Here is a 27,237-nt window from a genome sequence, read left to right on the forward strand (position 1 = left end):
CAACTTTGAAAGCTTCGTTCAAGAAGAAAAAAACTCTTATTTCCTCCAACCTAGTCAGAATTAGACAATCCTATCATCCTGATCCATGCATTAATATACACGATATAATAATATGCCGATGTCACAAAAAAAAAAGTGATTTAGGTCCTCATTTCCATGCTGAAGCTACTACCAGTATTCTCTCCTCCCATCCAAAGTGGAGTGCCCCGCCCTCCTCCTTAATCTTGTACCTGTCACAGTACTGCTTCAGAAGTTTTCGGATGGTCTCATTCACATATGCACTCAGTGGACACGACTGGAATCCTGCCATCATCATCCTTGCTCTCCATTTCCCTGCAAGCTCATACCTCTCTATTCTTTCTTCACCTTCGCATGCCACGATATTGACAATGTCCCGCGCAAGGCACTGCCTTTCCACATTTATCCTGTCTGGACTCTCCCTTGATAGTGTTGCGTCGAGTGATTCAAAAACAGCGGAATAATAATTGTACGCCTCAACAAACCTTGGGAAGAATGGGGCAGTGTTGGTGTTAACATCTTGCTCGACCACTGTCACAAGTTTTGGATTCAAGCTCTTGACCATGCGCAGGAGTTGGTCCCTCTGGTTTAACGTTGAGACACTCTCATCAGGCATGTGGTGGAGCTGGAAGGCAAAGTTGACAACAAGTGCTTCACTGGGTCGGCAGTCCAGCATTGCAGGGGTGACATCTTCAGTTTTAGCTGGTACAGCTCGAAATTCAAATGGCACCCCAAATTGCTCAGCAAGCTTTTCAAGTCGCTGACCAATAATATTTAGGCCACCAACTGTACGTTGCACTGACTCGGGGTCATCCACTCCAGTAATCCTTACATTGGGTGGCTTACCTGGCCGAGCTGCGAAAGCTTGTATCAGTGTCATGTACTGGCTCCCCTGGTTTACATCAAAGTCTATAATATGGACTCTTTCTTCATCTTTAAATGCCTCTGCTATTGCACCATTGGCAGCCATGAACCCAAACTTGAAACACGGGCAAACTTCAAAGAGGATCTGCATTGCTGCGAGGCGGTCCAAAGTGGGAGGCTCCTTGCATTTCAGAGCCTTGTATAGGAATTTGCCAGATGCAGCCATGCGGGCTGCAAGGCCTTCAACCATGTAGGCTGCTATCCTCTGTGCAGGATCTCCTTGGATGGAAACTCTCTGTCGAAGCTCAGCAATAATGGCTGCTGCTTCTTCCATGTTGCCATCTGAAATCGCCGCAGCACATTCAAAAAGCAACTGCTTAGCTGTTGGGGTTCTAGATGAGTTTGGGGTTGAGACATGATTCAACAGGGATGTCTCTTTGTTGCTACTGATGCTACTAAGATTAGAGTCCGAGGATGATGATTCCTTTGGTGAGTTGGGCAGTAGTAGATCCTTGATGGGGCCAGTCCATTCACCGTCAATGTCCATGCTCTGGTCCAGAACAAATCTTTCATTGTCATCATTGTCATTAAGGAGCTCCCTCTCCAGTTCTTTAAGTTTAAACCTGATATCATCATCTTCATAGTCTAATGTTCCATTTTCAGGGCTCTGACCGTAGTATTCTGATGACGATTGAGATTGATAGCCATCAGGGTGTCCTATGGCTGCAAAAGAGTCAAATGAGGTCTGTACAGAAGCAGAAGAACCTAAGCCAGTCATTAGCTGATAGGATGAGACACCTTGTGAAGAAAACCTTGAAACATCAGTGCTCGATGGATGACAGAACTCATTCTGTGAAGCAAGAAAATCTTCACCAGGGGATTCAGAGAAGTACTGCTGGTTGTAGCTCTCACAGCAGTAAGATTCAGGTCCATACTTGAACTTCCGTTTATCTGAACTAAATGCTTGAGAAGATAATCTGGTGGTGTCACTGCTGCCCTTAAGCATGTAGAGTTGGGATTTTCCATATGAAGTGGCTGATGGATCTGCAGGCTTAACCAAAGACATTTTATCCTTTGAGGCACTCAGGAGTAGTTTAAAAAATAATTAACTACAAAAAATCTTGGGCAGGTCTCTGTATCTTGTCATGTAAGAGATTCTCAGCAAGTAAAGCAGTGGTATAGAACGATGACAACACCACTGAAGCCGCCAGAATGCCTGGATTTAGCCAAAGGACGGACAAAGTGATTGTTAGCAGACTGCTATGATTAAAAATATACAAAAATCATCTCCTACTTTAACCAAAGATGAATGAAAATCCTTAACTTTCATACCCTGAGTATGCGGAATTATATAGTAAGTAGATTCCTTTTCATTCTTTGCTGATAACAAATTTTATTTGAATTAAGAAGATGAGATATAGAGAAGGTGAGGTTCAAGGCTACAAATAGCATAATAAAGGTGTATCACAGAAACCCATGTAGTAACGGCACAGGTGGCACTATGTGGAAACCAAAAGCAGAGAGTCCCTAACCATTCCCTGCTTGAAGAGATCATCTGCTGGAGATTAGCAAATCTAGCCCCCCAGCTGAATGAGACATTCAAAAAACACACAAGAAGCTGGCATCTCTGATGAGAAGCATTTAACGTAAGTGCTCATGGATGTTGATGTGCATCTTGCAGGTTCATTTTTCAGATATATTGAATGTGTGTATGAATTATCTGAATAAATGTGGTCAAGATGGATGAAATATATTAGCATGAGTTTCATTGAAGCTCAAGGGGATTCCTTTACAACCTAAAGCAATAATCTTCATGCCTCTCCCCACCCCCACAAAACAATAATAATAATAATCTTCCCGATGTCAACAACTATGTTGAAAATGACAGCACATGTTAGTCAATAACAAAGAAAAAAATTCCTGAAAATGTAATATATATATATATATATATATTAGGTTCTGGGGATGAATCTGAAAGTTGGTTAGGCTCAGTTTGGATTGAGAATCCAAATGGATGGGAATTGCCAATATTTACTCCAGAGTAGACACACCTTCAAATCAGGGAATCACTTAGGACCCGTTTGATTTTGTTTCTGCTGTTTCTAGAGCTGTTTCTGTGTCTAGAAACAGAAAAAAACGGGTTTTTCCATTTCTGTGCTAAAAAACAGTTTTTCGAATTGCAAAAAGGTGTTTGATTTTTCTGTTTCCCAAAACGTTTTCGACAGTGTAGACAGGTTCAAGACACGAGTGAAGGCACGACGTTGGAGTTGCAAGTATGCTTCGTGGAGATGAGCTTTAGAAGGATGAAGGCAGTTCGGAACTGTGAGCTTTGCACAACCAGGTAGTCGCAGCTTCTGGATAGTGAGAAGTTTACAATAATGGGTTCGGGTTGGGATAGGTCGAGTGAAGTATCAGGTCTTTCACAATTTTTGTCCCTCCCACTTGTTTCCAGAAACAGAAAAATAAGTCTGACTTGTTTCTCTATTCCTGTTTCTAAACACAGAAATAAGCATAAATTTCTATTTCTATTTCTATTTCTAAAAACAAGTGAAACGAAACAGAAAAATCCAACGGTTTTTTGGGTGTTTTTCCATTTTTGAGTCAAAAAAAAAAAAAAAAAAAAAAAAAAAAAAACAGAAAAGGAAAAACACGTTTCTAGAAACAAAATCAAACGGGCCCTAAGTTCTCCGAATCTCATAATCAATAGGACTCAGAGGTCCACTAAAAGAAGTCAATTCATGGCTGTTTGGACTCTCATGATCCAAACAGAGCCTTATTATTAGGTTGTTAGAGCTTAGACGAGTATTGAACCAAGGTCTTCTATCTGAAGCGCCAAATACTACCAACTTAACAAGATGGAATGAACTGGATATTGTATAAACAGTGGAAGAAACACAAATTGGGAGGTCAACAAGGATATGCAGTTGAAACTAAAAAGAAAAAGAGAAGAATAAAACACATTATAACATGTAAAATTTTCGTTATTTGTCACAAAGCTACTACATCTGATAGCATTAGACAACTCTTCCATGAGGAAGCTGGATTTCCTCATAGCACATGCCCACATATCCAACTCTTGTCAGACTACAAAAACCATGCCTGAAACCCCATACAAATGGAACATTTTAAACAATGTATTACTCTGAATAACAGAATAATCCAACCAGAAATAGAATCAGATGCTAGTATCACACCATTAAGTGAATATGAGCTTAGTTTGGTTTTTCTTTCGTCCCTATGATCACCAAATATTTAATATAACATATGATGCAAATACAAACAATGAAACATGGGAATGGAATAGCTCCTAATGATGCCCACTTTAACTAAAGAGAAAAAATAATAATAGCTGAAAAGCTCATAGATCTTGTTACTTGTGTACTTGATCAATCATCTTGATGAGCTCACTAAGTTTGAACTTTCAAACCTCCGGCAGACTAGAGTGGTTGTTCAATATAATCATAGAATGATTTTCTTCAATCGGTTCAAGTCCAAATACAAGGCTTACACCTAAAATGGGGACAGATAAGAAGTGTGATGCATGAACAGATGAATGATGATGTCTTATAGGGGAAAACTCTCCAGGTCGGCATAGTCCTCTCAAATATCTGCATGTCTGAATCTCTGGGCAGGTAGACCCCAAGGTCCCCAGCTCACATGTCATGTGTCATGAGTGTCAGCCACGCACGACGTTAGCCAAGTGGAAAGGTAAAGCATTTAAAAAAAAATCCAAGATTACTAAGAAGGTTCGTGCCAATGCTTGCCTGCTTGGACTACCAAGGGTGTGCATGCCAAAATGTCAAGATACAAACTTCAGGAAGATTTAAACAAGACATGTAATGATGTTACCAATCAAAATCTAAAGATATGAGGAAGAGCATGATATAAGGGCAATAATTAACCAGTCTTCCCATGACATAGGGGACTTCTCTACTTCATTACTCTTTTTGATAGATCACTATATCTTTTTCAATCTATGAATCCACTAAACTGAACATTGTACAGCATCACTCAAAATCAAAATAGAAAGATGCCTGTAAAGAACATATGAGATTTATAGGAAAATCATAGAATAAGATCGTTTCTTCAGTTGGGGAAAAATAGTTAACTGGTGAAGGCAGAAAACTTTTCTGTTCTCTCATGTTGCAAGGCATGGGGGTCAAATTGCCAATGGAAGGGAATGGGTATCCTTTTGGGACATTCTGTTCAACCTATTCTTCTTTTCATTCATGAAAGATAAGACAATTCACCTTTTTTCACTAAGCACAAACACAAAATAATTATTAATTCTCATCCAGTAGACATCGGAATATTCTGATATTCCATTAAATATGTAGAGAAACAACAATGTTTATTACTATTTATTTTAATCTTTTTTTTTTTTTTTTGGGGGGTGTGTGGGGTTTGTAAACCTAGTTGATTAGGCAGACCGCATATAGTTGGGATAAGGCTAAGTTGAGTTGAAAGTTAATAGGTCTGCAAAAGTTGTTCCTTTCCCTTGAAGATTTCATCAAGAGTTAGGTTCTTCAACACATATCCAAGTAACCAACCAATACAAACTTATGAAATGAAAACAAAAAGAGAATGATTCAAAGCAGTAGCTAGTAAAAGAATTGCCTGATTCATTTATACACAAGCAGGAGAATCAGACAAGCTCTATCAAACAATACCTTAACCAACAGGAATAAAAATGACTGAACAACAAGATTAAAGAAATTTCTTCCTTTCTAGTAAAGCCAATTAGCCAAATTACCAAAGTTCTAAGGGATAAAAAGCCTGGGATTTCTTGGCATGAGGGAACAACAAGTCAGAGATGGGTAGAAAACACTCAGTTGTATGCTAATTTGCGACATAGTCATATAGGTATAAAAACAGAAACAAGTTTATCTAGAGGAATATGTAGATTTACCTTAAATTTGAGGTTGGGATACCCAGAAGCGTCAAGTTAAACTAAGAGATCCAAGCCAAAAGAAGAACTGAGGGCAAAAAGAAACGAAAAAAGAAAAAAGAAGAAGAAGAAAAGAGTGTAAATATAACATCCTCACAAGATTAATTAAACCAAACAAAACAGAAAAATAGCTTCAAGGAAACCAAAAAAAAAAAGAAGGAAAATAATTTTGAGACAGATCACCTAATGGTAATACAGAAGGTGGGCGTCAGGAGGAAGCCAAAGAGATCATAACCAGTCAAACAATGAAATTTAAGGGATACTCACAAGGGGAGAAAAACCTAAGACTTGGCATTGAAGGAAGAGAAGTTTGATTGGGTGTTGACCATAAAATGAAAGAAAGCAAAGCAAAGGTTATACTACATAATTCTGGGAACAGGTTAGCAGAAAGGCAAGAAAGAGCATAACAAATAGGTGAAATGAAGAGTAGAAATCCAAAGAACCCAAAGTCCCAAATCTGTAACAGAAAAACAATAATATCCAAAAGATGTTAGAGGAAAAAGGACGCAAAGTTCCTTCCAGAGGGGTCCCACTCCCAGCTGCCAAACTCAGGAATGGGTCTGAAGTCTGAACGGTTCACATTTTCTTAATATATATATATATATATATATATGACACTGTACCAAGAAAATCCAATCCTCACGAGGACTATGGAATTTCAGAGGGAAGGGAAACAAAAGATAGAGAACAACTCACCTGGATTCAGAGAAATTTCTCAATAGTTTTCAACGATTCTTCATCTTCATATTACTGTAAACGCATTTCTTTGATCTCTTCTCTTTCCCTCCACATCTTTACTCTTTGGCTCCGTGTGGTATCGTTTAAAAAAAAACGTGTTTAGAGTTTTTTTGTTCTATCATAAAGAAGAAACATAATCTTCTATTAGGTGCGTTTTACGATCTATTTCTATTTTTTAGAACAAAAGATGAAAAAAAAAAACTGAAAAAACGAGATTGGATGGAACTCCAAAATGGAGTTCCATCTTTCCAATTTTGTTCCATTTTACCAAAAAAAAAATTATCGTTCTTAATAAAAATCTGAAATTTTGAAACACTATTTTTTCGTTTAAAAACTGTATTTTGAAACAGAAATTAAAAAATTTGTTTTTCACACAAAACAATATTTATAAAACAGGAACCATACCAAACGGGCTCTTTGATTTTTTTTCCCACTATAATCTCCCGTCTACATGAAAAGTCGCACTTAGGCTATGTTTGGTAGCCAAGAGAAGAAAAGAAAAGAAAAGAAAGGAAAAAAGAATGTAGAAAAGAAAAGAAAAGAAAAGAAAAGAGAAGAGAATAAATGAAATGAAATGGTAAGAAAATAAAAAGATTATGTATGTTTGGCTACCAAGAGAAGAAAAGAAAAAAAATTCAAAAAGTTTTGAATTTTAAGAGGGAGATAGACCTCTGTTAGTTAAAACGGGAACGGGAAAAAAACATTGTTCGGTACGGGTATGTTTTAAACGGATCAAAACGTGAACGGGACGGTCAAAAATACGGTCAAATACGATAAAAACGGGGAAAAAATAAAAAACGGACGATACGTGTTTTAAACGTTTATATTTAAATAATACGGTGTCAAAAAAACGACAATATATAGACATAAATTGGCATAATAATTCTCTAAATACCTAGATAACAATCAAAATAAATAGTCCCGTTTTAAACGTTTCTATTTTAAAATGTTTATATTTTTTAAAATCCGTTTTTTTACTGTCAAAAAAATGGTACGGCATTTAAAACGGAAAAAAAACTTCAAATAGCCCCGTTCCCGTTTTTTACCGACTTTCTGTGAAAAATTCGGCAAACGGCGTTTAAAACGGCAAAAAAAGGGGACGTCGTTTTAAACGTGAATAAACTAATTAGGAGATAGACACATAAGAAATCATTGTGTAATCATTATTTTTTGTCTTATTATTTTTTCATATTTTCTCATGTTTTCTTGTGTTTTTGGCAAGAAAATTTTTTGGGAAGCAAAAGAAAACTTCACAATTCCCAAGAGGAATTTTGAATTTGAAAAGGAGAATCTTCTCTTGGGTGAAGACATACCAAGTGCAAAGAAAAATTCTTCACACAAAGAAAAAAGTACAAAATGTGTACTTTTTTCTTTTCTTTTCTTTTCTTTTCTTTTCTTGGCTACCAAACACAGCCTTATCTCATTCTTTCGATGAAGTGTTGGCAGTGAATATATTGCATCTTATCCGATGAAATCTTTTTTTTTTTTTCATTTTGAATTATCATATCACATCACATCACATCACATCACATCGCATCATATCATATCATGATCTCAAAGATTTTATCTCCTGCCTGCGAGCAACATAGGCACAAAGTGGGCCCTTGCCAACCGATAAATATAAACCCCTCGATCAGTGGTACCATCCTCAGGCATTCAGGCCCACCAACGCTAGGGATGGTCATGATCTGTGACTAACTTATAAGGTGAAACTCTACGCAATGTGTGTTTCATTGGTTTATTAAGGATATCCCAAAAAAATATATAATGAAGGACACGTGTATGGGTCACGTAGTGAAGTTGACTGTTTCATCCTCAGCATCATATCTTTAAACTTTATTAGAAAGTCAAAGGTTTCCCATGAGGGGTAATGAGTAAACCCAAGAATTAATTCTAGGAAATTTCCAATCATCCAATGGACCGCCCCCAGTTGAAGTGTATAAAAACTGATATTCTGCATTTAACCTCTTACTTCTCCGCTATCCGAATCCAAATTATTGAATAAAATTTCGCTGTTATCCGGGTTTGATCCACTTGGTAACAGCCAAGTAACCATTGGTAATCCATTTTCGTGAAGGTGAATCGAATGAGCTAAATCAGCTGGAATTAGGATCGATCTTATTAGTTGACTATGATATGAATTGGCCAATTTTATCCTGTTTCTTGAAACTATGGATTGCTTGTTCAAGAGAATGTTGCAATTTGGAAGGTCTATCAATGTCATGCAGAATAGTTTGGCCTTATCTCATTCTCACTCCGTGGATTTGCTGGTTCTGTGTCACTGATTCTTTGATTTGCTCATCTCTTTATTTTAAGGATTTAGTTTTCATTCATACATGATGAAGAAGAATCCCATCATTGTGAATCATCACGTTAATATTAATAGGATAGATATCATAATTATGAGGAGGGAATCATCAAGCTGTCTCTATGGAATAGAATCTCTCACGTCAAGCAAATGAGAGCATAAGAGGATGTATCACATGATTCAGATATAAAGGATCTATTATATACAGAAGTGAGAAGAGAATTTTTTTTTTTTTTGGTAAAACGAAATTCATTCAGATAGAAGATATGATAAACAAAAGGTTTGGATACGTATTATCCAAAACTAGGAAATGGAATTAATAAGACTGTCTCACATACCATTAATAGGATTATCATAATTAGGAGATGGGTGAAACAAATCACTTCCCTAGATAAAACACGGAACATTAAAGATACTAAGAACATCAGCTATTGGGTGCATGGTCCCATGCTTGTCCACTACCTGGTCACCATTGCCACCATCTTAGGACTTGAAGCCCCAGTCAATACCGCCTCTTGCTTGCCCAAACCGCTGACTAAAGTCATGTTTGGAACGATCGACTCATCCTGCCCATGATACCTGTAGCGTCACCATCATTTTCCAGGGAGGCATTTTTTTTGGCAACTTTTTCTGTGACTGTGAGACCATTCCCACGATGACCCCACCATGATATATAAGAAAGTGTGAAAGGAAGACAAGTATAAATCAAGAGTCCCGGAGACCTGTATAAGCACGATGCATGTACGGTGCCTGATATGCACTTGATCTAGCTATTGACATAAATGCCCTTATCTTATTTTTCCTCTATACATATGTGAACCAAACCTCTTCAACTTGTAAGACTTTTTGAGAAGTCTTGGGTTTGGTGTGCCTAACTTGGAATTAGAATTGACAAGAATCAATTAATATACCCAACCTCCAAGGGTCTGGAGACTCTGGACCCATACCGATCTAAGTTATTCAGCCTATTGTAAATTAGTAAAGTGAGAGAAAATCATAACGGTTGATGGTTACATTTACCTGATTAAATGCAAAATATATATTATATATCAAGTTTGATCTTTACTTATTAGGTAACTAAATAGATACCGTTCCCACCTAATGCGACTTTGTGTTACCAAATTATGGAAAACGGTGTGCCAATTAGCCCACATTTTCGGGCCTTTCTGTAAAACAACTTTTCATCTCCACCATATTCACCTCTAAATATGAATTTAGGTATCCATATCGAGATATATTGGCAGTGATCGACATACTTATAAATGTAAATAGATAAAAGTCTTGAAATCCTACAATTGCAAAACAAGCTCCTCCTTCCTTCTCTTGATACCATGTCACTATCCATCTTCAAGGTGATTGAAGTGCATACAAAAATATTGGTATTATTAAGATGTTGAGAATTATAGAAGTATAATCTCACATCCGTTATTTAGAATTTTGATTGCATGTGTCTTAATTTAATTACCGCCATCTTTGTCTAATACCTTAAAATTTTGGGTTGGACCTCAATGTGACATTTCGGGCGTTTATACTATTTATTTAATAACAATTGGCAGGAGAGGAGGTGGACCTATGATCGTAGTTTACCTAAGGCCTGTTGCGTTGAGTTGCAGAATTAAAGGTTTGAGTGTTATATAACCAGAAAACATTAGGCGATTCCTCACGAGTGAGACTTTGGGTTAATTATAAGCGATTCAATCCCCACCGATGATCAGTAAAACTACTAGGCTGAATGTCAGCCAGAAAACACCACTAGAGGTGACTTCCCATGCCACCGATGAGCAAGTCGTCTTGATTAAAACCACTAGGCTAATTGTCAACCTACGAAAACAACATACATCAGTCTTTTCTTAATTTTATTTGCAAATTCATGGAACAGGATATGCTCGCACCAGAAGAAATTGAACAGGATGTGCATGTACTTAAATGTAATGGCCCATCCATCCATCCATCCATCCATCCACGAGTGCATACATTCATATAATCGGATGTGCATGTAGTTACTGTATATTAATGATATCTCATAGTAACAAATCCTTTCCATATAGATCACCACTTGCTGCATATCTCTTTATTTCGGGCTTTTGTAGGTTTTTTGCACAAATGCTGGCCTAAGATGGATCTCACGCTCAGCCTGGCCATGGCCCAGCCCCAGGTCTAGCCCATCATTATCTCCAAAATCCAAGCTAGTCAAGTTCCATGCAATTTTAAAGCTAACTGTGACGGAAAACGGGAACTAGCTGATTAAGATCCCTCGTCATAGCTTCATCTTCATCTCTTGGAGGGCTTTATTTTATTCTTTGCCTACTCATAGCTAGTTTGCTTCTTTAGATAACTATCAGAGTATATAACTGCTGCTTTTATGAACTCCGTTGAGAACATTGACCATCTATTCTTTTCTTTCTTCTCCCAATTGGTATGTGAATGTATCCTCTTTCGATCTTGGCCTTCTGTTGGAGCTATTCAGCCTTTTCCTTGAGAATGGGCTTGTATTCAGAAGCACTTTAAGGGAAAAACTTTTGTCACTCAATGCACAAATTAGTCTTTTATGTTATCATTTATCATATTTGGTGGAAGAGAAACATAAGAAGCTGGATCATCCAGCAGATTTGGAAGTCTATTGGATTGGAGATTATTGATAGGGTATACTTGTATCTTTTGAGTTTCCTGTAGTCGAGTTTTTTTTTTCCCTTAATAAATTATTCATTCACCAAAAAATAAAAAGATTATGGGCGTAGTGTTTCTAGGTGGGCCTTGGTTCTACTAATGGCAGCTATAGAGGTATAATTTTGTGAATTGGTGAACCTTAGGATTTCCGCTCACATGTCAAGTTTAAATTTAAACAAAATTAACCAAGTGTCAAAATAAAGCATCGAAAAATAGGAGAGACTCACATTTTCTTTTCTTTAATGAGTGGTTAATATATTCAACTAATGCCAGAAATACTTTCCCCCAAACCTACTAGACAGGAGGGCCAATAATAGTTTATAGGATTTGGATCCTCTCTAGCCTGAGAGTGCTGGAGAGGGACCAATGTGTGTGTGTGTGTGAGAGAGAGAGAGAGAGAGAGAGAGAGAGAACCATCACTGGCATCTTCTCCAACAATCCCCTTGAACTAGAGAGGATCCTAATCAAAGTCCAAACACTTAGATGCATACCAACATAAAGGAAGGTATGTATTAATTTGATTGAGTTTGAGTATGAAAATTAATAGGAAAATTTAAATGACTACTTCCAATATCCAACAGTCATAATTTCCCAATCACACTCCCACCTAATAGAAATAGGTGACCCGCTTAGAGAAATTCTCCGATTGGGTAACTTGACCAAGATCAAAGCTGCCGCCTTAATATTATAGTGTGCATGGGAGGTCTTTCTTAGTCTAATAATTATTTTGCAGTAAACGTGTGTATTAGATTTTTTTTGTTTGGGGGGGGGGTAGAAGTGTGTGGATTAGCTCACCAACAATTTAATAGATTTGTTCCCATGATTTAATTAAAATTTATAAGCTAGAATTAAAACCAATTAAAGACAATCGATCTAAGAAAAAACATTTAAGCACATAAAGCTGAGTGTATAGTACATGGTTGTCTAAGTTGGTAGAATTGCGTGTGATTTATATTAATTAATGGCTCCATCCAATTGGGATATCTATCGACAATTAATATTGAGAATTAATCATGAGATAGAGATAGTTTTAACTGATCGACGATCGATATATCTATCTAGATGCGGTCTGTCCACTCCAGCCACCCTCATGAACTAATGGTAGTTGGGACATAACACAGCAAAAATTCGTTGAAGACCAACGTAGCAAGTAACTGAGACTTACTACCTAGCTAGCTAGTGTCTCCCCACCTCAGCCAATATTGACTGAAATTTAATCCCCCCCTCCCTCTCTTGATTATTGTCATATATATATATATATATATATATATGTGTGTGTGTGTGTTACTCTCCGATTAAGATTAAGATGATCCATCAGACCACGTAATAGCAATTCCTGTTTGTTAAGTTGATGATTTTGTAAGCAAATCCGGCAATCTGGATAATTATTATTTACAATGGACAGCGATGGTTCATTAATTAAAAACTTTAATTAATTTTTAGGAGTAGCTAAGACATCATCCTCATGATCTTGTGGCACTAATGCAATTAATTAAGATATGTGAATCGCTTACCGTATGGGATCGACAATTAAACATAATAGTTGCCGGAGGATTGATCGAGATTCGTTTAAGTACTTGACCCTTGTATGGAAAGCTAAATGTTTATTTATTTATTTTTTCTTGAAAGCTAAATATTTTAGTTGGGATTAATTAGTGTTAGTTCAGATACGCAGGGAATAAATAGCCAAGCCAAGAAAGAGGATTAACATTGGATAAGAAAGAGGATGTGTTTGTTGGAGGAGGATTTCCCACAGAGGAATAATAGAAGAATATTTATTTATTATTTTGGTAAGGGAAGAATATTTAATGAAGCCAGCACCAGAAACAACCATTACCATGGAAGAAAATTGAAATGCATTAAATGAGTTACACTAGTTGGAAATAGGACAGTTACGGGAATAGGGAAAGGGACCCATTTAAGTGCTGATATGGAGTTTCAACATTAATTGCAAAATTTTTAATTACCCAATAAATATCAACTTTAAAATTGGTTTCTTGATGTTTCAAGTGTGTACTAGCTGGTGTCAAGACTCAAAATAGGTTGTGGGGTTGAGAAAGATGGATTATCTTGAAACAGTGACAAAGTGAGGGGTGAGGCAGAAGTGTGATAGTTGTAGCTTATGTGGAAACGTAATGCAAAAGATAATAAAAAAATAAGAACAAACAATGCACACAGATGTACGAGGTTCGACAAGATTGTCTACGTCTTCAGTGAGATGAGATTCTGTTTCACTATCAATGGAGAATAGATTTACAATGCTCGTCCCCACACCTCTCAGTAGTACTTGTATTATAGAGAAAGAAACCCTCGCTACAAATATATAGTTAAAAACCCTAATCCAGAAAGCACACAATTGCCGTCTTGGCTATCGAGGCGCTTGCACCAGTACTCCCTGGATTAAACTATGATGGAATACAAGACATCGTACACTAACAACTTATGTGGGTTTGTAATTGATTGGGTAAATTGAGTTTTTTGTTATGATTTACATTAGAATAAGACAAAGTGGGAAAACGGATGTTGCATTGTGTAAGCAACTGAAATGCTTATGATTTATTACTGTTTGAAAGCTATTTCAAACCTTTCTGTTGTAATTCATGAGATAGAGAAAGCGGGAGAGACATTTGGTGGGTTTTTCTAAAGGTAGTATAAGAAAATAATTTTGAGTTTTACTGATTAGAAAATATTTGGGCGAAAAATGATACTGGAAAGATGAAATTGATCCTTCAGATCTTCAGCAATCATACTTTAACGATAAGGACTACCTGAATCTATTATATTGTCAATTAAGAGGACCCAATTATGTGGATCCAATGCTTAGCGTATTGAAATATAGCTTCTACTTGAAAAGCAGGCGCTAAGAGGTCAGTAGTCGATTCTTGTCACATAGGGGGTGTGACTGTATATTTATTGTGTCCCACCACCCTCCCTATCATTCCTCCTTGCCCCTCTAGTGTGCATGAGTAAAGTCTTCTTGGATAGATCCTTTAAAATAAATAAATAAATAAATAAATAATTTTACAAACACATATAAGAAGATTTTTCATTTTGGGGTTCCTCTATGTCAGACTCACCATATTGAACAATTGGGAATGACAATAATGTGTGGTAGTACATTAATTCTCTATCCACATTAGCACCAGGACCATCTCAAGCTTTCCCAAGAAAGAATGTTTGTTTTCCCTCGCTATTTTTTTTTTAGAGAGTGAGTGTCATCATTTCTGTTCTATAACAGATTTTTTCATGGTCAGAGAGATTTATTAATGATGAGATGGAGAACTTGAGGCAATTGGCATAAAACTAGCTCTTGCCATAAGAGAAAGTGAAAATGAGATCATAATTTACAAAGCCCTACTCTATTAATTTAGAAAGAAAGATTTCTGTCAGTCTGGTGTTGTTTACGCCTAAATATAGACGAGTATAAAAAGACCACATTGTCCCTTGATATTCTAAAGATACTCCCACATGCCCTCCCATTGACCCCAACGCTAGTGTTGCCTATATCAGACTAACATGGTCCTTTATCTCATTAATTTAATATGTGACCACTAAGCCGAAGATTGGTTGATAAGGTTACTTAATCTTAGCTAGCTTCTACCAATAATAGGCACCTTAAAATATTCACATTATATATATATATATATATATATATATACATGCATGCATGCATATATACGATCTTGCACACAAGAGAATGAACTTACAGTAGTATAGGATTGTTAAAGGGGTTAATTTTCATTGTAGAATTTATTTTGTTTAGTGTTCTCGCACCAAAAAGAGGGCTAATGAGATCAAGCACAAATGCATCCATAGCGATCAGATTTTTCATTTCAAATGGGCAGGGTAGTTATTTCACCTTTCCTGTGTTTGACTATGACAACCATTTTTCTACATCCAGACACAATGGGGGCAAAATGACACCCAACCCCTCATGAAAGGTGGAAATCTCATCTCTGCTGGTGCTTCCATATGTGCTCATATTGGCCCCCATGCTGGCGTAGGAGGTACATTGCCTTTTAGGAAACCCCCCTCTCTCTCTCTTTTTATTTTATTATTATTATTATTTTTTTTTATGAAATTTACAGTCACCAGCCCATTTATTCTGTGAAGTCTTGTGGCTATTGTAAAGATTAAGGGACACGTATACTGGTACTCCAAATTGAAATTAATTTGAAATGTTGCTAGTATCGCAATAATAACCATTGCCTTTCATATTGAGATCTATCTTCTAGTAATATAGGATTCCCTGCTTGTCAAAATGTTAAATATTTACTATCAACCTAATATGAACACATCTTATCTTTTTTTTTTTTTTTGGCAGAAATGCACGTATCTTTCAGAGACACTTTTCTTTTCTTCCTTTTCTGTCTACGAAAAAGTGTGATGGTTGTATTAGTCAAACCAGTGTATAAAATGAATGAATGAATGTAGAAATTGTGTCAAGAAAGTTAATATCTCGGTAGGCTAACGCTACTATTTCAAATCTCTTGGCTAGCTCCATGACCATAGAAGGACTATAATAAGTTTCCTGCTAGAGAGGGACCTCTACACCTAGACATGAGGAGGGGTGAAATGACTACCCTACCTGGCCATAACTCACAGTACCCTTAGCGGCTCAAAAAATAATTCCATTGGTGGGGAATTTCCATATCAACCATGAATGATATGACGTTTGATCGGTAGTTCTGCTTATGTCAAATTTTCAGTTTTTCAGAAAATTTTTTTTTTTTTTGTATATAATTCAGCATCTTTGCTCTAATGGTCAAATGTAAGTTCCACACAAAGATATTTTTTCAGCATCTTTGCCCTAATGCAGAACCTCTCCGCATCAATTCTTCGTTCAATTATTTAAGCTATAGCACTATATAATCCTTCACCCTTATTAATTTCTTTGCTTTGAGGTATCTTTAATTAGTGATTTCTTGGCAGTCTTGAATTGCAATAAATGAAAGCAATGTTTAAAATATAGGCACCTTGAATATACAATAGCTAGGAAGTAATAGCATCAACCAACTCTCAGTTACCTAAGAACATTTAACTAGTATGATATGTTGCAAGTTTCCGATCTACATGACATATACATAGAACTAGGAGCTGCTAAAGAATCTTGGGTAACCTTATAAAAATTTATCAATTTTTTATGTAATGCCCTGGTCCCTTAATCATACCAAGATATTGTCATTTTTTACCTATAGACCTAAAGGAGACATGCCCCCTCATTGGGTAGTTTCTTGGCTTCACACCTCAACTTCTTGTTTTTTGGGCGTCTCCCCCCACCCCACCCCACCGACCGAAAAGCCCAAAATGCATCTTCACATGCATGTAAGGAGAACCCAATGTTATCAAGTGCCCAGGAACCTCTCCCCTAGCCGATGTCATACTAAAAGAGACTACCCCTCACCGGGTAATTTCTTGGTCTCATGCCTCAACCCTCGTTTGTGTTAAGTAATAATATTGTATATAATCAATCAAAAAAATCAACCGCTAATGTGTTACAATTAAATTGCTGATATTGGGCATCGTTCTGAATGCATCTATGGAAAGAAAATTAGATATTCCCATGACTTGCGAACTTGTTTTTTCGGACCATGTTTGAATTACGTTGAACTTTTTAGTAGGCGATAAGCCAATCTATGTGGTGCATTTTCCAGGTTATTAGTTATTGGTATTTGGTACGGTTGATTGGGAGTGGAATCTCCAGATTGATGGACACTGGCACTGGCACTGGTCATGAAACTATAGGTAGTCACTTCATTGTGCCATTAATTATGGTGGTTATATGTAAATGCATTAGGGCAATGCCGAAGGTTTTTTTTTTTTTTTTTTTTTTTTTTTTTTTTTTTTTTTTTTTTTTTTTTTTTTTTTTTTTTTTTTGAGTTTTCCTAGATGTTAATTCTGTATCTATTTTTTCCTTTCATTAATTTATTATATGATATATAATGCATCAAAAGCTATCGCTGATACAAATTCAGGTTGTTCAGATGGAAATTAAGGTAGAAATTTTCGTGGGGTATAAAATCTTATTCGGTTAAGAAATCGTTTAATATTCACTTATCTAATCTGCATCTTATACTTCCTGAGTAGATGGGCTACCTAAAGTTTCTTTTATGCTGCACTAAATTGGCATGCCCAGACCTTTATTATCCTATATATATTTATTTCTTATTTCTTTAATATATTTAACGATTTTTAATGGTTAAAATAGGGCATGTAGGTCGACCCTAACTTATTCTGTATGCATGTACTTTAAGTCTTGTTCCTAGATTGAATTTTTGGGACTTTTATATTGGGGCCAGTTTTGTGCTTTTATGGAATTAAGGTTTCTTTCTATTACAATGCATCTTACCGCTATATATATAGGGATCCCTTAAATAGGTGTTTCTTTTGCTATTTTTATCCAGCTGTGTTGTGAATTCTTAAACCAACCATCTTTAATTTCAAGAAATCACTTTGATCTTCCTGAGTTGATTCTTATCATTTTGTCATTAGTGCAATTAAAGAAATAGTTAGAGTAACATTTAAACAATAGTTGACACCTCTAAGTAGTTGATGGTGCAAGCAATTGTCTTTCTATAAAGTAGAATTGATCTCCCTGTTAAAAGGTGGAGCAAGCATATATCTGCGCGTTGATGCAGACAATTATCTTATTATTGCTTCATAAACTGTCATCGGTAACAATGTAACGAATAAGGACTTCTAGTAGCAATCAGTTGAGGTATATGGTTTTATAGATGAATGGCATCAAATCATCAACATTAATGTTGAGTTGGGAATTGGGTTGGTGGATCCCATGAGCCATTCTCCTCTCAAAACACAGGTCCCCATCTGGGCCATTAACAGGTTTGATAACTAATCTGAGTTGGCTGGCTTGGCTTGCCATTATAACCTTCTTCTTCTTTTTTTAGTAAATTATAAATCAGGAAAATGGGGAATTACAAAAAATCTTTCAAAGTCTTTATTCCACCTTCGGCTTGGCCATTAGCACGACAGAAACTCAAAGCTGAGAGACAATAAAAAATTACATAAATAGACATCTAGACCTACGTTGAAGGCCCCAATCAAACTCATAAGATATAAATGAAGGAAAAGAGTTTCAAACCATTGAAGTTCAAGTAGGAGCAGCATGCCTTGCCACTATACAGTTCTGTGGAAAGTAAGAGTAACCATTGATTTATTTTCAAAAAAGATCTATATCTCCTATATAACTGAAGTATGTAAAATTGAAAGAGTAATCTCGGCAGTTAATTAATGCATTGGATTTTCAAATTTTAGTATTTGAGATGAGGTGCTCATCAAATTTTTAGAGCTTTAGCTCAAAATAAAAACATGTCTCAAGTACTCTGCAAGTGCTTTAAATACTAAACAATTTATAAAAGCCTCGTCACAAATTAGGGTTTTGGAAATTTACAAACTTTTTCTTGAATCAATTAATATGCTTTCCGATTATAGTGAATCATTGCCTTGCATGGAATGATCAACAGCTAAAAAAGTATTGAAATCAATGAAATCAAATTGAAAAAAAAAAAAACGAAACTGAGATAGCCAATGACCCATTGGTTAAAGCCAAAACGTGACTGAAATAGTATGGTTATCTATTTATATCCTTGTGTTAAGTTTGTCTGGAATTCTTAACCCATTTTGAAGATTGACTCAATCCGACATATTCTGGCAGCGACTCGAATGGGAAGTTTTCTGAGATCTGTGATGGAAGCAAAGGGGTTGGGCCAATAGACCCAAGCCCAGAGCCCATCACTGATCTCGTATGGGGGTGCGAGGGAGTAACCCCCGCGGTATGGTTTGACCAGATCGACTGCGACCCGCGACTTGGAATATATATAATGTACTGTTGCTTGTTGAGAAAGTCATTGTATTTTAGGGTTTTCGAGCTAGAGTTTCAGGATGAGTTTTCTTGCCGCTACTTAGGTGTAATCTCTCTTCTGCATAGTGAAACATCTTCTTCTTCGCCCGAGGAAGTAGCACATCACCCTGGTGTATGAACCTCGCTAAATCTCTGTGTCATGCGGATCTATTGTCTCTTTATTTTTCATGTTTCTTGGTGTTTGATCTAACAAATTGGTATCAGAGCTTTGGGTTACTTCGATCTATGGCTTCAACAAAATATGATATTGATAGGTTCGATGGAAACATTAGTTTTAGTTTATGGCAGGTTCGAATGATGACTGTTCTCACGCAGCAGAGTTTGAAGAAAACCCTATTTGGGAAGGCGAAGAAACCTGCAACTATGTCTGATGATGATTGGAACAATTTGGATGATAAAGCCTTTTCAGCTATTCAGTTGTGTCTTTCGAATGATGTTCTATAGGAAGTTCTCTAAGAGAAAACGGCTGCAGAGTTATGGGTGAAGTTAGAAAATCTCTACCTCACCAATAGGTTGAGATTGAAGCAACAACTGTATACCCTTCATATGGGTGAAAGTACTTCTATTAAATCCCACATATCTAAGTTCAATTCTATTGTTGCTGATTTGAAAATGATAGATGTTAAAATAGACGATGAAGATTTAGCCCTATTATTGTTATGTTCTCTACCTCCATCTCATAAGCATTTTAGGGATACCATGATTTATGGTAGAGAGACAATCTCTATTGAGGATGTTAAAACGAATCTACAAAGCAAACAGAAGATTGATGATGAATTGACTTCTACCAATAAATCTGATGGTGTTGGTTTGGTAGCTAGAGGGAGAACGAATGAAAGAGGTTCAGATGGTGACAAATAGAAGACTAGATCAAAATCTAAGCACAAGAATTTGACCTGCAATTACTGTAAGAAAAAGAAGCATATTAAATCTGAATGCTATAAGTTTTTAAATAAGTAGAAGGCAGGTGGTGGTGCTCAAAATCAACAGAAAAGAGATGATTCTGCAGAAGCTAGTATTGCTGAAGATGAGAGTGCATCTGATATGCTTTTGGTGACTGATGACAAAGTTAGATCACAGGATGAATGGATTCTTGACTCTGGTTGTTCTTACCATATGTGTCCCAATCGTGAATAGTTCTCCACATACGAATCAGTTCGAGGCGGATTTGTGTTGATAGAAAATAATGCTTCTTATAAGACTATTGGAATGAAAACGATCAATATCAAGATATATGATGGCATTGTTAGAACCTTATCTAATGTCAGGCATATTCCTGATTTGAAGAAGAATCTCATCAGTTTAGGCACTCTTGATTCAAATGGGTGCAAGTATACAACTGAAGGTGGAGTCATGAAGATCAGCAAGGGTGTTCTCTTGTTGATGAAAGGAATCAAGGTTGGCAGTTTGTATGTATTGCAGGGTACTGCAGTCACTGGGTCTATTGCAACAACTTCATCATTTATGTCTGACTCAGATGTCACAAATTTATGGCACATGAGGTTAGGCCATATGAGTGAAAGAGGGATGGCATCATTAAGTAAAAGGGGCTTGTTGTGTGGTCAGAGTATAGGAGCAATGGAGTTCTATGAGCATTGTGTGTTTGGAAGCAGAAAAGAGTTAGTTTCAGTACTGCTATTCACAGGACCAAGGGAACTTTGGACTACATTCATTCAGACTTATGGGGGCCCTCCAGGGTTGCTTCAAAGGGGGCTGGTGTAAGGTACTTGCTTACTTTCATTGATGATTTCTTTAGGAAGGTTTCTTGAAGCAAAAAAATGAAGTATTTGTCACTTTCAAATAATGGAAGAATTTGCTTGAGAAGTGGATCGAGAAACAAATTAAAAGGTTGAGAATCGATAATGATCTGCAGTTTTGTGAAGGTGACTTTAATGAGATCTACAAAAATGAATGTATTGCAAGACACCATACAATTGATAAAACACCCCAGCAGAATGGAGTGGCAGAGCGTATAAATAGAACCTTGTTAGAAAAGGCGAGGTGTATGTTATCAAATGCAAGATTGGGTAAGGAGTTTTGGGCAGAAATAGTTAACACAACAACTTTGTTGGTGATTCGATCTCCTTGCACAACTATTGAGTGCAAGACTCCAGAAAAAGTTTAGTCAGGTAAACCTGCAGACTACTCAAATTTAAAAGTATTTGGATGTCCTGCTTATGCACATGTAAATGAAGGAAAGTTGGAACCTAGGCCTAAGAAATACATTTTTCTTGGGTATGGATCTGGAGTGAAAGGATACAAGCTGTGGTGTCCTAATCCAAAGTCTCCAAAATTTCTTATTAGTAGAGATGTTACTTTTGATGAATCTGCTATGTTACATCTTAGGAAAGAAGCTCCTGTTCATTGTGATGAAGGTCAAGAAAAATCTAGAGAGAAGGTGGAGTTTGAAATTGCTGGTTCATATTCAAACAAAGCACAATCTACTTCAGTACAACTGCCTACTTTTACTGAAGGAGATGATACTTAAGTGAATCAAGAAGAAGAGCGGTACAACATTGCCAAGGATAGACCAAGAAGGAATATTAGACAACCGCAAAAGCATGAGCATGGTGAATTTGTTGCTTATGCATTGTTTGTTGTAGATACAATTGAAAATAGTGAGTCTGCAACATATTCTGAAGTTTTTACTTCAAATGATTTTACAAAATGGTTGATTTCCATGAATGAGGAGATGGAATCTCTTTATAAAAATCAGACTTGGGAGCTTATCAAGCCTAGAACAGGGAAGAAAATTGTTGGTTGTAAATGTGTCTTCAAGAAGAAAGAATCTGCCTTAGGTGTTGAAGATGCTAGGTACAAGACGTTTGGTTGCACAGGGCTATAGTCAGGTACAAGGAATTGATTTTAATGATGTTTTCTCACTTGTTGTTAAGCATAGTTCTATTTATGTCCTACTTGCTTTAGTTGCTATGCATGATATGGAGTTAGAGCAACTTGATGTGAAAACAACATTCTTGCATGGTGAACTAGAAGAACAAATTATATGCATCAATCTGAAGGGTTTGTTATTAAAGGTAAGGAGGACCATATATGCTTGTTGAAGAAGTCCCTATATGGTTTGAAACAGTCTCCTAGACAATGGTATAAAATGTTTGATTCAGTTCTGGCTAGTTTTGGATACTCCAGGTGTCAATATGACTATTGTGTTTATTTCAGAAAGCTCTCTGACGGGTCATTCATATATTTGTTGCTTTATGTTGATTGCAGTAAAAGATAGGAATGAGGTCAACAGGTTGAAGGAACAATTAAGTTATGAATTTGAGATGAAAGATTTGGGGGTAGCAAGGAAGATCCTTGGTATGGAGATCAAGAGGGATAGAAAAGTAGGGAAGCTGTGGCTATCTCAATAGAAGTACACTGAGAAGGTATTGAATCGTTTTGGCATGAAAGATGCCAAACCTGTAACTACTCCTCTACATCTCATTTTAGACTTTTAGCTGCTTTATCACCTAAGACAGATGAAGAGGTGGAGTACATGTCACGTGTTCCATACTCTAGTGCAGTTGGCTCCATTATGTATGCTATGGTTTGCACTTGTCTTGACATTTCACAAGTTGTCAGTGTGGTGAGCAGATATTTTTCATGTCCAGGTAAAGCTCATTGGGAAGCAGTGAAGTGGATACTTAAGTACTTGAAAGGGACCTCTAGTGTTTGTTTGGAGTTTGGGAGGAATGGTGATAGTTTATCTGATTAAGTTGATTCAGATTATGCAAGTGATCTTGACAAGAGGAGGTTACTCACAGGCTATGTATTTACTCTTGGAGGAAGTACAGTTAGTTGGAAAGCTACTTTACAGGCTACAGTTGCGTTATCTATTACTAAAGCAGAGTATATGGCAGTGACTAAGGCAATTAAAGAAGCTATTTGACTTAATGGTTTGTTGGGAGAACTTAGCATGGATCATGGGGTGAATATTATCCATTGTGATAGCCAGAGTACTATTCACTTGACTAAAGATCCAATGTATCATGAGAGGACAAAGCATATTGATATTCGGTATCATTTCATAAAAGAGATAATTGCTCAAGGTAATATTCAAGTGTTGAAGATTGGCACTGAAGATAATCCAGCTGAGATTTTGACTAAGCCTTTGTGTGTTGGTAAGTTCGAGCATTGCTGGAACTTACTTGGTGTTTGTCGTGTTTGAGTTCAGCCCTTTAGAGGGCTATTGGAGAAGATGAAGATATTAACTATTTGTTTATTTGTTGGAGGAGAATTCAAGCCAAGGTGGAGATTTGTTAAGTTTGTCTGGAATTCTTAACCCGTTTTGAAGATTGACTCGATCCGACATATTTTGGCAGCGACCTAAATGAGAATTTTTCTGAGATCTGTGATGGAAGCAGAGGGGTTGGGCCGATAGGCCCAAGCCTGGAGCCCATCACTGATCTAGTATGGGGGTGTAGCCCCCACAGTATGGTTCGACGGGATCGACCGTGACCCGATGGGTCGACCCACGACTTGGAATATACATAATGTACTGTTGCTTGTTGAGAAAGTCATTGTATTTTAGGGTTTTTCGAGTTAGGGTTTCAGGGCGAGTTTTCTAGCCGCTACTTCGGTGTAATTTCTATTCTACATAGTGAAACATCTTCTTCTTCGCCCGAGGACTTAGCACATCACCCTGGTGTGTGAACTTCGTTAAATCTCTGTGTCGTGCGGATCTATTGTCTCTTTATTTTTTGTGTTTCTTAGTGTTTGATCTAACACCTTGTCTACGTGTATACATGTTTGTGAGTGTGTTGGGGGTGGTTAGAGAGAGAGAGATTGTTAAGGAAGTTATAAGAATATATAGGTGGGAATTGATAAAGAAGGGCTAAAGACCTTAAAGGCCAATAGCAGCAAAATAGGAAAAGGAAACAGTAGCTCTACAGATATAGTCTCCCACAAAAGTGACTTCTCATCCGCAGGGCTATAAACCAAACCCCTTTCGATCGGTGCAGTTGATCCTTCATAGTCTTTCTGTGTTATTTTCAAGTTGCATATGCCTGCTTGATGCGGTAGAATCTGCAGTTCTGAAGTCACAATTAGTGCCCCTATGGCCATGATGGAGGATTATGGAACTGCTGCTGCTGCTGCTACTACTGATCAAGATGTGAAGAGCTGTCCACGAGGACACTGGAGACCCGCCGAAGACGAAAAACTACGGGAACTTGTCAAGCAATACGGTCCTCAGAACTGGAATTCAATTGCAGAGAAGCTCCAAGGAAGATCAGGTAATTAATTATAAATAGTTCGATTAGCATAAGAAAAAAGCAAATATACTTTTCGAAGATTAGAATTGGATGCTGAAACATCAAATTGAAGATTCTATTTTCTTATGGACCAACCTGAACTTCTTCTTAGATCGGACAGACTGCTTCCCCTATCAGTTCCACAAGTTAATTATTACACTATCAGAAGCAGGCATCTCGCTGTTTCTTGGGATCTTCCACTTATTGCTCCCGTCGCCGTGTAGTTTGTAGTTGTATGCCCTTCATTGAGGTTTCTTAATTTGTATTAGTATTTTGAAGATCTTTTCTTCTTTGGCGTCTTAGGCTTCTTGTTGTATCCTATTCTTTTCTTCTAATATATTTTCCAATCTTTTGATTACCCTTACACAAAGGAACACCCATAACATGAGGATCAACCCGGCCTTTAATTCTTTTCTTTGAGGGGAAATTTATTTTGTCACAGCATGAAGATAAATATCTCTCTCTCTCTCTCTCTCTCTCTCTCTCTCTCTCTCTCTCTCTCTCATACCCTTTGGTTGATATTCTCCCGAGTTTTTCATGACGTATTCCTTCTACCTATACTTTATATTATTATTATTCGTCTTATTTGCAGGAAAGAGTTGCAGATTGCGATGGTTTAACCAACTTGACCCTAGAATTAACAGAAAGCCATTTACGGAAGAAGAAGAAGAGAGGCTACTTGCAGCTCATAGGATTCACGGAAACAAGTGGGCTTTGATAGCCAGGCTCTTCCCCGGCAGAACCGACAATGGTGTGAAGAATCATTGGCATGTTATCATGTCTAGAAGGGAAAGAGAACGCTCCAAGCTCTTAAGCAAGAGAAGGAGCTGCCACAATCTTCTCTTTCCCAACTCAACCGCCTCCTCGTCTAATGACTTCCATGGAAGCACCACTTGTTCAACACCTCAACTGGGCTTTGACAACTCGAAAGAAATCCAGTTCAACTGCAACACCAGCCAGTTATCTGAATTTCAAAACCCTCCCAAAGACTGTGCTTTCGGAGGAGTCTCCTCCTCCTCGAATTCTTCATCATCGCCTTATTTGGATACTTTTAATGGGGGAGGAAGGGATTACCTCGGTTCAAGTTGCAGGTTTTACCTTTTGCAGAGCTCACGTACTCCTCCGTACCAGTCTCATTATCCCAACTATTCCAACTCTTTCATCTACAATAGATACAGGAACTTCAATATTGCACCAGGTCTCCCTAACCACAAAAGAGTCAAGAATGACTTAGGTAGCTTCCAGGATAGCACAGCCACATTCCCAAAATTTACACTGAACTCACAGGCGGAGGAGCAAAAGAATGAGTCCATCGAACACAATAAAGATGTCCCCTTCATAGATTTTCTTGGTGTTGGTATTTCTTCTTGACTCCCAAAATCCTTTTTTATTATTTATTTATTTAGGTATACTTTCAGCTCTACACCTTTTGGACCTTCCCGTAGATGCATTTGGCCGGAGACTTTTGATCATGAGATTTACGATAGAGTTGGAGTGCAATACGATTTCATCATTTCCTCCTAATGTACATGGAGATGCTTAAATCATGAACTATCACTCTTCGAACACAATTTTGTATTGTGGAGATGCTCAAATGTATATGAACTATCCCACGCTAGCTGTGTAGTATAGGAATAGTTGCATCGCAATCTTGTTTCAAGGTTGGGAAGACAGACATTAAATTCTATTAGTTTATATGTAGTCCATAAGTATCATAATTAGGTGATTCAGACTGAATATTATTGATGGGTATTTGCAGTTTTTTAATTTTCTTCTGTAAATGATAATAAATCACAGTTGTTATAAGTCCACTGAAGTGAGTGAACACAATGAAATAGGAAAATATAGATGAGGCACTTGATGGTGATAATATAAGGTCCCATGCATGCAGCGAGTTAACTATAAATAATTGGTCCCACATTGTATATAGAATGCGTGTATTTATTTCTGAATGTATTCATTGTAACTTTTAGGAGTAATCATCCTAACAATAGAAGTCCCTGGAACTGCATGGTGTGGGGTTGTGGGGAAAATTATCATCCTCCATAAATGTCGGTGCATGTATGTTCTTTCAGAAAATTAATTATTAGGATGGTTTTTGTTTGGGGAATTATAAGCTCATTATGCATCTATGATCTTCTAAATGGTCTGTAAATGTGTTTGGATTTACATTGCTGTGGATGAGGTGGATTCTACCTTTAACTTGTACTGGTTGGAGTTATTAAAGAAACTTTGGAAGCTGTTGAGTTTGTTAAAATGCTGACATTGAATGTCTTCAGAGAATGTAATAAACTAGCTGATGTTCTCACCTAGAAGGGCTCCAGATCTGGTGCGATCGGTAATTTCTCCTCGATGCCTGGTTTTCCTCAGCGATCTTGTTAGGCTGGAATTTTTTATGCACTGCTTGACGCTTGTGTTTGCATTCAAATCTCATAACGATGAAAGAACGGGTATGACACGTTATTATTTTCGATGATTACAATGTTTAAGCTATTTCTTTTCTTCAATATAGAGCAAATGCATGGTGTAAAATGAAAGAAACCTAATTATTTAATGTCGT

At 37.1% G+C, this 27,237-nt stretch overlaps 2 protein-coding genes across 5 annotated transcripts; one reads left to right on the forward strand and one right to left on the reverse strand.

The window, feature by feature from the left end:
* Nucleotides 1-17: 17 nt before the first annotated feature.
* LOC122074501 (scarecrow-like protein 1) lies at nucleotides 18-6,612 on the reverse strand. 4 transcript variants are annotated; one of them, XM_042639353.1, is made up of 4 exons: nucleotides 6,014-6,372; nucleotides 5,792-5,858; nucleotides 1,681-2,098; nucleotides 18-1,605 (listed from the first exon to the last, which is right to left on the reverse strand). In XM_042639353.1, exons 3-4 carry the CDS (start codon nucleotides 1,946-1,948, stop codon nucleotides 149-151), a joined length of 1,725 nt encoding a protein of 574 aa, XP_042495287.1. In that variant the 5' UTR covers nucleotides 1,949-2,098; nucleotides 5,792-5,858; nucleotides 6,014-6,372; the 3' UTR covers nucleotides 18-148. The 4 variants fall into 4 exon arrangements, with proteins under 4 accessions (XP_042495287.1, XP_042495285.1, XP_042495286.1 ...); XM_042639351.1 differs by lacking the exon at nucleotides 6,014-6,372 and adding an exon at nucleotides 6,527-6,612 and having other exon boundaries at nucleotides 18-2,098; XM_042639352.1 differs by having other exon boundaries at nucleotides 18-2,098; nucleotides 6,098-6,370.
* Nucleotides 6,613-24,298: 17,686 nt separating this feature from the next.
* LOC122073510 (transcription factor MYB25-like) lies at nucleotides 24,299-26,048 on the forward strand. The gene is made up of 2 exons (XM_042638101.1): nucleotides 24,299-24,659; nucleotides 25,270-26,048. The coding sequence occupies exons 1-2, from the start codon at nucleotides 24,482-24,484 to the stop codon at nucleotides 26,046-26,048; spliced, it is 957 nt and encodes a 318-aa protein (XP_042494035.1). The 5' UTR covers nucleotides 24,299-24,481.
* The last annotated feature ends 1,189 nt before the right edge of the window (nucleotides 26,049-27,237 follow it).

The sequence above is a fragment of the Macadamia integrifolia genome, chromosome 3, assembly GCF_013358625.1.
Source record: "Macadamia integrifolia cultivar HAES 741 chromosome 3, SCU_Mint_v3, whole genome shotgun sequence".
Classification (NCBI taxonomy): domain Eukaryota; kingdom Viridiplantae; phylum Streptophyta; class Magnoliopsida; order Proteales; family Proteaceae; genus Macadamia; species Macadamia integrifolia.